The 15,660-nt window shown below is 36.6% G+C and overlaps 1 protein-coding gene across 4 annotated transcripts in view; it reads right to left on the bottom strand.

Annotated features, from left to right (window-relative positions):
- Positions 1–12,380, bottom strand: part of TMEM67 (transmembrane protein 67) — a 44,375-nt gene extending 31,995 nt beyond the window's left edge. For 3 of the 4 annotated variants that reach the window (XM_065903209.1, XM_065903210.1, XM_065903211.1), the window contains exons 1-7: positions 12,134–12,380; positions 10,376–10,464; positions 8,467–8,560; positions 7,669–7,768; positions 6,832–6,901; positions 6,657–6,731; positions 1,148–1,210 (exon numbers count right to left, since the gene is read on the bottom strand). In XM_065903209.1, the coding sequence (XP_065759281.1) occupies positions 1,148–1,210; positions 6,657–6,731; positions 6,832–6,901; positions 7,669–7,768; positions 8,467–8,560; positions 10,376–10,464; positions 12,134–12,359 (717 nt within the window). In that variant the 5' untranslated portion in view covers positions 12,360–12,380. Of the gene's footprint in view, positions 1–1,147; positions 1,211–6,656; positions 6,732–6,831; positions 6,902–7,668; positions 7,769–8,466; positions 8,561–10,375; positions 10,465–11,562; positions 11,918–12,133 lie in introns of those variants that run through there. The other variant, XM_065903212.1, reaches the window with a different exon arrangement.
- Positions 12,381–15,660: the final 3,280 nt, after the last annotated feature.

Raw genomic sequence — 15,660 nt, 5'->3', positions numbered from 1 at the left:
TTTTATTTAATCTATTTTATATCTATTGCATATAAATCTAATCTATTTTAAGCAGTTTGTTTTATGAACAACAAAATATCATCTGTTGAGTTTGACCCTCAAACTTCTTTCTCAATCTTCCCTTTCAGGAAAAGACCATTTCATTTTTACAGTTATTCAAATAAAAATCATTGCAGTAATCTTCTCTCCCTTCTCAAATCCAACTCATCACTAAGTCTGGTTGGCTCAATTTTAAACGTATATATCCAGAAGCTAAACACTTCTTTCATTTCCATGGTACCACCCTTGTCCAAAGGTCCATTTTTCTCTCACTTGGATTACTCTAATAACCTCCTAATTGGTCCCCCTGCTTGTCTTTGCCCCAACAAAACCTACTTTCCATGTTAGAATGATCTTCTTCAAAACCTGAGGCCGACCACTGTCTTCCTTTTGCACAAAATCCTCTACATCCCTTCCAGTAAACTCCAGGTCTCACAGTTTTCATCCATGAACTCATTTCTCCCCTTTCCCTGCTCACTGCTCTGGCCAATTAGGTCTCCCTCCTGTTTCTTTAGCATGAACATGCCAGAGAACCCCTGCTTTGGGACCTCTGCACTTGCTGTGGTCTCTGCTTAGAATTCTCTTCCCCTATTTTCGTGGGTCACTTCCACTTCCAAGTCTTTGCTCAAATATACTCTCAGAGACGCCTGTCCTGACCACCCTCCACAAGTTAGGACCACTTCTACTCTCTATGCTCTTTATCCCGATTTGCTTGTCTTTATAGCACTTGCATCACCTCACAATTACTTACAATTCCACACGGGATTTTTATGTCTTTTCCTAAAATAGACAACTGAAAAGATTTCAGAACAGGGCCTGACATACAGTAGGTCATCAACAAACATTTACTAAATGATAGTACAAATTAAGTCTCCCCTAACATCCAATTTCAGCTAAGTAAGTTTGGACATATTTAATTTATGCATAATAAATGTGAAATGAATAACATTTTCTTTATTAGTCTCTTTCAGTTCACTTAGAAAGGGTTTTAATAGAATATGACCAAGGAGACATATCTACTTAGAAAGTTTTATTAACTGGGGAAAAAAATGGTACCACACTTTCTTTGAAATGAAATAAAAACTACTTTCTAGAAATTCAGACATACCCAACAAGCAGTTGTTGATGACTGCAAATACTTTGCAAACCATTCTGAAGTGAAAGATACGCCCTGTAAACAAAAAGATGAATGCTAGTTTTACGTTTAAATAGAAATTCCTTAACTCTACACTATTAGGAAGACATTACTGTGCACATTGCTGAGTGGGAAATAACTAATATTACTTTCCCAGTGTTATCAGAAAAATAGATTTGAATAAGAAGAAAAGAATTAATTCCAACCAATGTCAGTAATTACAAGTAGGACTGAATTACAAAATCCCATTGCTCAGACAAAAGATACAAGGAAATAACATATGCTTATAATAATAAGAAAAAAACTATTATGCCCATTTCACTAAAATGAAAATCAAAGTGCAAAAGAATAAAAGAAAAATTAGATTTTGACTTAGATTTGGTTAATATTTGGTGATTTCGGATTATTACACTGTATTAAATTGCAAGTAATAAGAAAGAAATATTTGTGAATGATTTCTAAGCAACAGGAGATTGGGGATACACAGAGAAACTAACATTTAAAATCTCCAAAGTGGTGATTCTCAAACAATGATGAATATCAGAATCAACTGTGGAATTTCCTGAAAACAGAAAATGCCTGGCTTCATTCTAAACCAGATGAATCAGAATCTCTAGAATGAGACAAGGCACACACATCCTCTGAGAACTGCAGATACAGGCCTCCCTCTAGTTAAGAACCACTGCTATAAAGCTCATCTGCATATCCTGCTAAAAAATGAGACACTGAGAAACATCTGTAGTAAATTCTCTGAACATGAACAAAGGTGATAAAACCAAATTATATGAAATATGGCACCATAACTGTTCAAGAAATCTAAAATAAAATTACTATGAGTCACCATTTTCATCTCTTCAATAAGCAAAAATTCTCATTTTGTAAGAAAAAAACATGTGTAGAATGTTGGCTAACACACACAAAAAAACCTAGTAAAAATGTAAAGTATTGACAACAGTATTGGCAAATGCATGTAAAACGAAGCCACAGACAAATGCCAGGGATAAAGTTACATGATCCTTTATAAAACAATATCCACATACTTTAACCCAGGAATTCAGAAACACTTAGGACATGTACCTTAAGTCAATAATCTCTCCAAAAGGAAAAACACATCTATGGGCATAAAATGGTTGACAGCAATATTATTAACAAAAAAACCTAAATATTCAATAGACATACAATTACATGAATCTCAATGCATAAACTAGAGTATTATGTGACAATTTAAAATTATAATTATTGGTTGAGACTGGAACATGGTATAGAGAAACCAAGGTAGTGCCTGAAGACTGAAGGAGACTTGTTAAAATAACACAGGAACTCATTATCAGAGAAATGCAAATCAAAACCTCATGAGGTACCATTACACGCCAGTCAGGAAGGCTGCTATCCAAAAGTCTATAAGCAATAAATGCTGGAGAGGGTGTGGAGAAAAGGGAACCCTCTTACACTGTTGGTGGGAATGCAAACTAGTATAGCCACTATGGAAAACATGTGGAGATTTCTTAAAAACCTGGAAATAGAACTGCCATATGACCCAGCAATCCCACTTCTGGGCATACACACCGAGGAAACCAGATCTGAAAGAGACACGTGCACCCCAATGTTCATCGCAGCACTGTTTATAATAGCCAGGACACGGAAGCAACCTAGATGCCCATCAGCAGATGAATGGATAAGGAAGCTGTGGTACATATACACCATGGAATATTATTCAGCCATTAAAAAGAATTCATTTGAATCAGTTCTAATGAGATGGATGAAACTGGAGCCCATTACACAGAGTGAAGTAAGCCAGAAAGATAAAGACCATTACAGTATACTAACACATATATATGGAATTTAGTAAGATGGTAATGATAACCCTATATGCAAAACAGAAAAAGAGACAGATGTAAAGAACAGAATTTTGGACTCTGTGGGAGAAGGCGAGGGTGGGATGTTTTGAGAGAACAGCATCGAAACATGTATATTATCTATGGTGAAACAGATCACCAGCCCAGGCTGGATGCATGAGACAAGTGCTCAGGCTTGGTGCACTGGGAAGACCCAGAGGAATCGGGTGGAGAGGGAGGTGGGAGGAGGGATCGGGATGGGGATTACATGTAAATCCATGGCTGATTCATGTCAATGTATGACAAAAACCACTATAATATTGTAAAGTAATTAGCCTCCAACTAATAAAAATAAGTGAAAAAAAAAATAAAATAAAATAACACAAGGAGCTATACCAAAGGGAAGTCCAAATGGGACAATTTGAGCTTTCAAAATTTGGCCACTAAAAAAAAAGAAAAAATTGCCCACTGCTGAGCAAATCTGGAAATCTCAGTAGTGGTCACAGGACTGGAAAAGGTCAGTTTTCATTCCAATCCCAAAGAAAGGCAATGCCAAACAATGTTCAAACTACTACACAATTGCATTCATCTCACACACTAGCAAAGTAACACTCAAAAATTCTCCAAGCCAGGCTTCAACAGTCCATGAACCATTAACTTCCAGATGTTCAAGCTGGATTTAGAAAAAGCAGAGGAACCAGAGATCAAATTGCCAATGTCTGCTGGATAATCAAACAAGCAAGAGAGTTCCAGACAAACATCTGTTTCTGCTTTATTGACTATGCCAAAGCCTTTGACTGTGTGGATCTCAACAAACTGTGGAAAATTCTTCAAGAAATGGGACTACCAGACCACCTGACGTGCCTCCTGAGAAATCTGTATGCAGGTCAAGAAGCACCATTTAGAACCGGACATGGAACAACAGACTGGTTCCAAATTGGGAAAGGAGTACTCCAAGGCTGTATATTGTCACTGTGCTTATTTAACTTTTTTTTTTTTTTTTTGCTTATTTAACTTCTATGCAGAGCATATCATATGAAATGCTGGGCTGGATGAAGCACAAGCTGGAATCAAGATTGCCAGGAGAAATATCAATAACTTCAAATACGCAGATGACACCACTCTTACGGAAGAAAGCAAAGAACTAAAGAGCCTCTTAATGAAAGTCAAAGAGGACAGTGAAGAAGCTGGCTTAAAACTCAACATTCAGAAAACTTAGATCATGGCATCTGGTCCCATCATTTCATGGCAAATAGATGGGGAAACAATGGAAACAGTGACAGACTTTATTTTTTTGGGCTCCAAAATCACTGTGGATGGTGGCTGCAGCCATGAAATCAAGATGCTTGCTCCTTGGAAGAAATGCTATGACCAACCTAGACAGGACATGACTTTGCTGAAAAAGGACCATCTACTCAAAGTTATGGTTTTTCCAGTAGTCATGTATGGATGTGAGAGTTGGAATATAAGGAAAGTTGAGTACCGAAGAATTGATGTTTTTGAACTGTGGTGTTGGAGAAGACTCTTGAGAGTCCCTTGGACTGCAAGGACATCAATCCTAAAGGAAATCAGTTCTGAATATTCACTGGAAGGACTGATGCTCAAGTGCAAGCTCCAATACTTTGGCCACCTGATGCAAAGAACTGACTCATTGGAAAAGACCCTGATGCTGGGAAGGATTGAAGGCAGGAGAAGAGGACGACAGAGGATGAGATGGTTGGATGGCATCACTGACTCAATGGACATGAGTTTGAGTAAGCTCTGGGAGTTGGTGATGGACAGGGAGGCCTGGCATGCTGTAGTCCATGGGATTGCAAAGAGTCGGACACGACTGAGCAACTGAACTGAACTGAACTACACTTTGAAAAGAATAACAGTGACAGTTCATAACATACTCATGATACCAGGGGTTTAGCAGTAAAGCTAAAGAGAAAAAAAGAGCACAGAGAGAAAAGAACACACTCTATAGAGGATTGTCAACTTAAAAATATAAAAAGGAACAATAAAATTGTGAAACCATTTTGATATAACAATTTAATAACTAATTCAGATAAGGTTCATCAATGACTGCTAAAAAGGATATGTACATGGTCTCAAAGCAAAATCTCAGACTAACTTATTAGTCACAGTACCTTTACAAGGGAGAGAAATGGCAGACAGCACCATGCCCAGGCAGTCAAAATTAGCATCACCAATAACTGGATATTCTGACATTATGTGCTCCATGTTATGATACAATGGGCTATACACAGCACCCACATCATATTTTTCCAAAAACATGTTTCACAGAGTCTAATCATAAGAAAAATATGAGAAAAATGAAGACTCTGGGATGCTCTACAAGAAAGCTGGCCCTGACTCTGCAAGAGTCAATGACCATAAAAGAAAAAAAAAAAAAAAAGAAAAAAAATTCAAAAAGCAAAACAGGATAAGAATCTCTGTTCTAAATTAAAGGGGACTAAAGAGATTTAATTTCAATGTGGGATCTTTCATGGATCCTGGGTCCCTGTGCCAAAAAAGTGGGCAGGGATAAAAGACTTTATTGAAACAAGTAGGCAAATTGGATATGAACAGTATATCAAATAATTCTATTAATCTTTTGAGGTATGATATCAGAAAAATGCCATTTTCCTTAGGAGCTCCAAAATATTTAGGAGTAAAACATTACACAGCTACAACTTATTTTCAAGTGGTTCAGAAAAAAATACAAATGTATGTGTGTATGTGCATGTTTACATTCACAGAAAGAGAAAGCAAATGTGGTGAAACATTAATAATTGGTTAAACTAATAAAAGATACATGCACAGTCATTGTTTTTTTCTCTTTGTTAACTTTTCTGCAATAAAAATTTTTCAAAATTAAAGTTGGGAAAGCAAACCAAGATGTAAGCTCATTGTCCTTGGGGAAAGGGAATGTGAAGACACTGACCCAAATATTTGGAAATTCTTTATTGATTGTCTGATATATTATTACAGAGGATTGGATGTCTCTCTTAGAAATTACATAAAACAATAAGATAAAGAAATAGTTATAGATGTGTGTATGCATACGCATGGCCTTCCCAGGTGGTGCAGTGATTAAGAATCCGCCTGCCAATGTGGCAGACACAAGAGCAGTGGGTTCAATTCCTAGGTCAGGAAGATCCCCTGGAGTAAGAAATGGCAATCCAATCCAGTATTCTTGCTTGGAAAATTCCATCAACAGAGGAACCTGGTGGGCTTAAGTCCATGGGGTCACAAAGAGTCAGACACGACTGAGCAACTGAGCACACACTCACACACATGTTTATACATAATGTGTGTATATATTTTCTAGCTATGCCTGCTAATGAGGGCATACTAAGCATGGAAATCTTTGTTTCTAAATATTATCCTTAAGAGCTTCTTAGAGAAATAGTTGTTTCCAGGAACGAAGCAGGAAAAGTATAAGATAAGCCTGGAAATCTTGTTGTGCCAGACAGGAAATGCTCCAAGAAAGATACAGTTATGTCCAAAAGACATAGGAACAAACTCAAAGGACTTCTAATGGCCAAACCTATGAAAATTTGAGCAACAATGGACTGCAGCTCATTTTAGCCCCAAATTACCAAAGGAAGAAAAGCAGAAATATCCTTAACACTAAAACAAAAAAACTGAAGCATACTCACAAGCTCTCCATATCGTGCAGTTGAAATCATACGTAGAGGAAAATTCCCTGTGCTGCTGAAACATAATCCCCCGGTCTTCATATATAAATAAGAAAAAAAACCAAAAAACAGTTTATGTAAGAATATCAGCAATTCAATTTAAAAATATATACATTATCAATGTAATTAGCCTTACTAAAATGTTAGGTTCTGAACATGCACAGGACCTGCTGGTATTAATGAATGTTGGTTCACATCGGACACACCTGTCAATACAACAAAAATTATTTTTAAAACATTAATGAATTATACTAGCTCTAATTTAATTGAGAGCTTGTCTTTCTAACTTAATAGATTAGAATAGGCTCATTCAACTAAGTAATTACTTGCAATAAAGTGAACATATCTAAAGTATACACTACTCTTTGTATTATAAGGCACCGTATAAATAAAATCAATAATATATATAAATATAGTACCTAGAAAATACTAAGTAGATTGCAAATAAAAGTTACATAACATCAATAATAAAACAAAATAGCTAAAAATAGCTACCTTTTACTAAGCACTTACTCTATAGTACTTCTTTAGGTATGTAAAGTATGTTTCTGAGCTGTGGTAATAGCCTATGAAGTGGATGGTATGTCCCCTTTCTGAAGATAAGAACACTAGCTTAAACAAAGGTCAAACAACCAGCAAGAGACAGAAACAAGATTTAAAACTTCTTTGCGACCCCATGGACTATATATTCCATGGAATTCTCCAGACAAGAATACTGGAGTGGGTGGCCTTTCCCTTCTCCAGGGGATCATCCCAACCCAGGGATTGAACCCAGGTCTCCCACAATGCAGGGCGGATTCTCAACCAGCTGAGCCACCAAGAAAGTCCATTTAAATCCTATTCTGTCTCATTCTCTGGACCTCAGCTTCTTTACCTGTTAATGCCTTCTTCTAGCCTAAGGAATATGATACGAAAAACACAAATTCTATGTAAATAAGGTATTAATGAAGACAGCACTCAGCATACTGCTTACCTGTTTCCTAAAGCATTTGCTACCATAAAAGAGTTTTCACTTTTATCACAGAGCTCACAAGTTGCTTGAGACAACAATGTTCCATTAACATTTCTTTCCACTAAACAATTTAGAGACAATAAGATGTAATTCATAATCAATATACAAGCTTCTATACATTTAGTAAAACCCACTTGTAATTATTCTAATAATTCTCAAAACACCTTGTTAGAACAAAACATATGTCAATACTTTACATAAAGTTTGAAAAGTGAAGCCTTCCCCATTCCCACATTAAAATACAGAAATTTCCAAATCATCATCATCATAATAAATTAATATATTCTCCTTAAAAATTTTCCTTCCTCTTACCTGCATATTCCTGTTACACTAAGTCTGGGGAAGCAAGTATTTTCACAGACTTCTGTTAAGTTTCTCAACTTGAGAGGGCTTTTGGTGGTATGTATTAAAACTGTAAATTCACATACATAATACTAAAACTTCATTTTTATATACCTAACCTACAGAAACACTTGACTATGTACATTAAAATATTCATCAAAACATTACTAGTTTGAAAACAATCTAAATATTTAAAACAGCAAAAAGTTATAAAACAACATAGAGTGGATTAAAAAGAATGAGGTAGATCATACCATTAACTGAAAAGAACATGCTAGAGAACAGCCTATGAAACAGCTACATAAAAAATACCACTTATATTTCCTGTGGTTACAATGGACACAAAGTACAATGTATACATTAAAAACAGAAGGAAAAAAAGAGTCTAGAGGACACATTCTAGACTCTACTTCTCACCTAAAATATGGCCAGTGGGACAGTGGCATTTTCCTTCTGCAGTTAAACCACCAGGGCAAGAAATACAGTTCCAGCCATCTTCAGTAACACCTTTCTAAATTAAAAAAAATAAATAATTTCCCCTTTCTTTATTAATGTTCTCCTTCTTAAAATGACCACGTGAGTTTAAAAAGTCACAATAAGGTATAATTTGTAAGCAATATGTAAATAGATTATACACATATAAGCTACATAAAAATTTCCTGGAAAGACAATTTGTGCTTATATTCAAACATTACACTACACATTATTACTATGTACTGACTACTATTAACTACTAAGAACTAAAGGCAATAGTTCTTTGTGATTTTCAATTCAAATGAGCTTTTATTACCATGATTAATATGGTCATCCAGTTTTTCAATTTACCAAGATAAAATGCAACAAAATTCAACGGTATTGAATCAACAAACTGCCAATTAATAGTTTAGCCTTACCTATTCTAAAATAATTATTCTAATTTTTAAAAATCAAATATATTAGCTTTTAGCAATTAAGTTATGATCCAAAATGGATGAATCTTATGGTAAATAAATATACTTAAAGTTGTTTAAATTATGAGATCTTTTTTAATCCACTAATAGTCTGCACTGGTAAAGATTTCTGATAAAATATGACACCATCCAAAACTGAACTTATATGATTTACAAAAAAACCTGTGGTAAAAATAGAGTAATTTTATTACAAACATGGATATAAACAAAATAAATAGAAAACAATGGTAATAAAACAATGACACAAATTATGTTAAGTTTTGGCCAAAAAGAATGGATATATCAAGAAATGCCCCTGTATTTGATACATTTACACATATAGGGCTATTTAAAAAGCATGATAGCTTAGTTGTATGTGTGTGTGCTTCGTCATATCTGATTCTTTGTGACCCAATGGACTGTAGTCCACCAGGCTCCTCCGTCCATGGGATTTTCCAGGCAAGAATACTGGAGAGGGTTTCCATTTCTTACTCCAGGGGATCTTCCCGGCCCAGGGATAGAACCTGCATCTCCTGTGTCTCCTGTGTTGTAGGTGGGTTTTTACCACTTGAGCCATCAGGGAAGCCCCACTAGCTTAGTAACATCACTGAAAAATTAGTCTGCTTGGCACCATTTCATATTAGCACCTTTTTCTCATCATAATTCAGCGAGGGTCACTATTTCCAAAAGTATAAAGTATAAAAATGATCATCAAACCTATAAGTACTAGTCATAAATCAGGACAAATGGTAAATATTAAATGCCCAGATTAAATTTTTTTAAAATACAACAATGAGAAGAGATAACATTGCATTTTAAAACAAAAATGTGAAGAAATATTACTATGAAAGTTAGAACTGTCACACTAAGACTCTTAATTATTCAAAATGATTGGAAGATACATTTCTGTTAATCAAGAATCATCATATATAGTTACTATTAATACACTAATTTTCCAAAAATTATGATATAATGAAATGATTAATAAAACAGCATCAGATATTATTTAATCTATTTAGTGATGAAATTGGCATTTGATGAACTTATCACTCAGATGTCATTATTAACATGAATCATATAAAACTGTTGACATTATTATATTCACTCAGTATATATCATTCATTCATCTATTTTCCTTTATAAATCAGTTTCTCTATGAAATAGAAATAAAGACAAATTATAGCTTTTTTTTTAATTTCAGATTTTAAAAATACCTTTTTGTTTTTTCCCAAATTTGCAAAATTTCACTGATCTCCTATAGTTTAGTAAAAACAAAGCTGGCTTAATAATTTTAAAGTCTGTGGGAAAATATTAGAGTACAGCATTAAATTGCAGTTTAAAAAATGATATTTGCTATTTTTTACAGTAAGATTAAAAAAATAATAAATACTCCATACCATGTGTTCTGGGCACTTTTTACAAATAATATCAGGTCCTCCATTATTAGAGATCATCTGAAATCCTGGTAGACACACACATGAAGTTCCTAAAAAGAAGAGCCAATTTTGACCTTGATAAATAAAATTCCAAGGTAGGAAAATTTTAATAACTCTTAAGATCTTGAGAAGCAGGAGCTAAGAGCAAGACCGTGGAGCCAGTACTGCCTGGGTTCTAATCTTGATTCTGCCACTTAGTTTTGTGACCCTGGGCAAGGAACTGTTCTGTGCCTTTGCTTCCAATTAGGTAAAATGGGAACAACAGTACCTACATTGTGTGGTTAATATGAGTGCTAAATTAGTCATTATAAGCATATAGAAAGTGCTCTATTTACATCTTACAATGTGTCTGGCATACACCAGGTATTGTGTTTGCTACAATTTTAAGAGCAAGCATAAATAAATCATTAAATTATAAATATTAAACTAATAACAAAACTACTGACTAACCGCTATGGGAGATTTTACAAGTCTATTTCACCCAACCATACACATATACTCACTGAATTCAAATTTTGTCAAAACAAAATCTTATTAGGAAAGTTATCTTGATTCAAATAAATCACTGTTTTCCTCTGTTTGGAAAGATTGAAGTAACTTTATAAGATAATCACTATTCCACTTGCTGGAGAGGTAAGGACAGTATTCTCTAAGAAGGTATTAAGTGGACACTTAATAGGAATCCATGTAAAAAAAAAAAAAATAGGAATCCATGTAGTAGAATGCTTATGATATCAGGGTGCATGACTATGAACCTTACACTTTATAGAATGAGCCTGGGAATGCTTTCTTCTTACTTCCTAACCTGAAAAGCCTGACTTGTCCTACACAATGACTTAAATTTCAAGATGGCAGAAAGTTAATACCATGGGTCACCAAATTGAGATTAAAAACATCCTAGACTTTAGAATATGGGAAAAGTCTTATCCTGAGCAGTTTCAGAGAACAACTAGGACCCAAATGATGAACATCTCAAGGAAAAAAAAAGTTTAATCTAAAGAGACTTTGGAGGGAATAAGTAATATTCAACAAAGAAAGGGCTAAGTCCTAAGGAAATCTATAGTATTATGGACGATTTGTATAGAGGAAACACAAAGGTCAAGACAGATAGCAAAGAGATAAACGAATTCTTCCTGTCTCCAAATTACAGGACAAAGAAGGCTTGACGACCTCATCCGGACTTCCATTTCTTTAGCCCTAAAGTGAGAAAGCTAGACCATAAATGGTTAAGGTGCCAACCAGCTCTACATTTCTGGATTTAAGGTTAAAAAAAAAAAAAATAACAAAGTTTCCAAGCGCTAATTTGCATTCCCTCCCAAACAGGTCCTGTCACCTGCTCTTAGCACCTCAGATTATCCTGGTTGTTGTTCATTCAGTTGTATCGACTCTCTGCGACCCTAAAGATTACTTCATTTCTCTTTCTTCCGTAGTCAGCTTTCCAGGGGCCTCCCTAAAGGCCCCCTGATGAGGGGTAGGGGCCTGGAGACAATAAATTCATTACGAGGCCTTCGGGGTAGCGGACTCAAGGTTTCCCCAACCTCATTCGTTGTGTGTTTAAGCTTCAATCCTCCGAGGAGACCCTCCTCTGAGGCGCTGGCAGTTAACCTTTCTGAAACATTCTTTCCGCGGGGGGGGGGATGTTTCAGCGACGCCGGGATCTGGGCACGGCACCAAGCGGGGACTGCTCCTTCGGCCAGGGCCCGTCCCGAGCCGTCTCACCTCGGGCATCCTGCCTCTGATTGGCGCCACACGCCACACAGGAGAGCGCCGAGATATCGAAGTATTGGTTGTGGCCGCACGTCTCCGGCTGCCGGAAAGGGAGAAAGAAGGTCTGAGCTTGTGAGACGCGAGGGAGCACCAGCAAGAGGAACAGAGTCACACTCGCAGCCGACAGGGTGGACCCAGCGGCCATAGCCACCACAGGCCCGCGGCCGCCCGTCGCCATGGTACAGACGCCGGCAGCTAGGCCGTCTCCAGCGTCCCGTCAGCCTCAGCGGCGACTCTGCAGAGCTGATTGGATCGCGGCGCCACGGTGTTCCGGAAGTGTCGGCCGGCTTCTCCTGGTTGCTAGGTTACCAAAAGCCGCGGGAAGCTGGCGACCTGGAAAGGATGGGTTCGGTTCAGTTCAGTTCTGTCGCTCATTCGTGTCCGACTCTTTGCGCCCCATGGACTGCAAAACGCCAGGCCTCCCTGTCCATCACCAACTCCCGGAGTTTACAGAAACTCATGTCCATTGAGTCGGTGATGCCATCCAACCATCTCATCCTCTGTCGTCCCCTTCTCCTCCCGCCTTCAATCATTCCCAGCATCAGGGTCTTTTCCAATGAGTCAGTTCTTCGCATCAGGTTGCCAAAGTACTGGAGCTTCTGCTTCAGCATCAGTCCTTCCATTGAATATTCAGGACTGATTTCCTTTAGGGTGGACTGGTTGGATCTCCGTGCAGTCCAAGAGACTCTCAAGAGTTTTCTCCAGCACTACAATTCAAAAGCATCAATTAGAGGCAAGCTAACCCTGGAGCCTGGCAGGCACGACCAGATTTCAGACTCTAGGAAGCGACCTGTTTGCCGGACGTGAAATCAATCTCAGAAATCGCAAAATAGGTAACCGCAGCCAAGAAAATATCTGATTTTATCACACAAATTAAAAGTATTGTTTCATTAAGTCGTTAAATGATATTTGCATCAAAACTTATGGTTATTTTCATGTTAAAGGACACAGCCCAACAATGTATTTGTCAAAATACACTTGTCCAAAAAGTAGGGGAAAAAACAACACTGATTTGAAATATGCAATGTTGGATGATTGGCTCGAGCACTGAAAAAGAGGGCTTCCCTGGTGGTTTAGATGGTAAAGAATCTGCCTGCAATGCAGGAGACCTGGGTTCAATCCCTGAATCAGGAAGATCCCCAGAGAAACCGGCTGCTGGGGATGAAACCTGCTCCAGTACTCTTGCCGGGGAAATCCAGTGGACAGAGAAGCCTGGTGGGCTACACTCCATGGGATTGCAAAGAGTGGGACACGACTGAGTGACTTTCACTTCACTGAAAAAAGATCTTTCCTGACAGACCTTTTTTTGTGTTTCTATGTTGTTTTGAGCATAGAAATCATGTTCATAAAATGAGATCTTTAGTCCAGTTGTAAATAAAGAAGGAATCTATTTTTTAAGTCAAATATACACCTACATAATTGTTATCTTTCAAAATGGGCACTCTTAGAGGCTGTTGGGCCCAAAACATTTTAGAATTACCTTCAAAGCCAGTTTCTGGGTCATAAAAGAAAAAGCTGTTTCTTAATATTTAAATTTCATCTCCTCTTTTGTTGTATTCTGTTTGTTTTATTGTTTTATTTTGTCCTTCCTCCCCAATAAAACTGGCATATTTTGAAACCACCTTATTCATCAGTATACCTTGAAATGACTTTCAGCTTCCCCCCAAAACCACAAACTTGAAATGAAAATGATGGCTTATTACTATTAAGGAGAATACACACACACACACACACACACACACACACACACACACATAATAGCTTCAGTACATGTGGGAAAATACATCTAAGAAATTTAGATAAATTTGTTAACCATATTTAGGCCTAGTATTTGTCATGTGACCATCTGCAAAAGATCAGCATTCATTCTGTCGCTAATGTCTGTGACAGAAAGAAGTGTATATTCTGAAAACTCTTCCTTAAATAGGCATTATAAAAGATGTTTTTGAGTAATTACCATGTTGTTAGAGTCTATAATTTGAAGTAGAAGTTACTCATCTGAAAAATTTTTGAAAAACATATGACTGTGCCAATGGTAATAGGAGCTCAGAGAGGGTATGGTCAGAATAGTTGAGATTAATCTACAAAAGCTTCTTATGGGTGAATTTTAACTCATCTTTTTTAATGCTCTGTGAGAGGCTTCAAGGTGGTAATATTTACTCACTGTCTACTATATAATTGAAGCAGTAAAAAAGCAGGTTATTTGTGTTCCACACTGTGTATCTGTGCTAGGCACTTGGCAGCATTAACGTTAACTCTTCATAATAACCTTCTGCAGGAATACTTTCCCCCCTTTTTTGGGTACTTTATAATCAAAGAAACTGAAGATCAAAAAAGTTACATTTTAGTAAGTGGTGAAATCAAACTTTATCTCCATCTAACCAACTCCTAAACCTGTTATCTTTTCAATCTACTAAGTGGCTTCTTTGTGGAATAGTTTGAAAAAAAAAAATCTGGCATATTGTATATGCAGGACAAACCTGTTGTCTTTAGTTAACAAGATGATACTGCCATTTTACACCACAGGCAGGGGGACTATGGTTGTCTAAGACCTTCTGGCATTGCACCTAAAAAAAATCTTTCCCAAAGGGCTAAATAGAGAGTTTATTTGTAGCAGAAGTGTTCAAAATAGATGTAATTAAATTCGAAATAACTGTGGATACTCTGGGTTCATCTTTATAAACTGCCTAGAAGGATAACAGAGAGAGACTGTCAGCTAAAACTGTGAAGCATAAACTGGAACTGTATCATTAGGAATATTTTCACTGCAAGTAATAGAAAATCACATAGTTTAAGCCAGTTCACAATGGCTTAACAAAAGCAAACATGAAAATTCTGACGTTTATTCAACGATATCAGATGGTCATCTCTGCAGCTCTCTTGGTTTTTCTCTCCTAGTTGCCATGTGATTGCCTTATATCAGAAATCAACATTCAGATTTAAGACAAGAAGGAAAGTTACTGAATCAGAGATGTTTTCTCTGTCTCTTTAGTCAGGAAAGCAAGTATTTTCTTAATGCCAGATGTTATGCTAAAGTTAAACTTCTTACATGCATCATTTCAATCTTTTTATGAATAAGTAGTAATCTCCATTTATCAGGCTTAAAAACTTGTCCAATATCACCCAGCTAAGAAGTTAAAGAGTTATACATAGAAGTGGATGAGAAGATGAACATGGTTTAAATAAGCTTAGGAAGAACTTTACCCCCCAAAAGTGAAAGGGTGGGCTCAAACACAATTGTAAATGCTTATTAAATATCTATGAGATAGGCACTGCAACATGTGTTACCAAATTTATCATCCACTCAACAACCTTATGAAACCTATACTGTTATTCTCATTTCTTTTTATAGATGATTAATGGAGCAACAAGGAGATTTTTCAAATTTACCAAAATACAAAGATTTCAATTTACAGAAGTAACTTTAAATTATGGCAGTTTAACTCTTAGGGCTTCTTAACCACAATGCTGTGTGTCCT

Source organism: Muntiacus reevesi, chromosome 12 (genome assembly GCF_963930625.1).
Source record: "Muntiacus reevesi chromosome 12, mMunRee1.1, whole genome shotgun sequence".
Classification (NCBI taxonomy): domain Eukaryota; kingdom Metazoa; phylum Chordata; class Mammalia; order Artiodactyla; family Cervidae; genus Muntiacus; species Muntiacus reevesi.
This window is presented reverse-complemented; position numbering and strand designations above follow the sequence as displayed.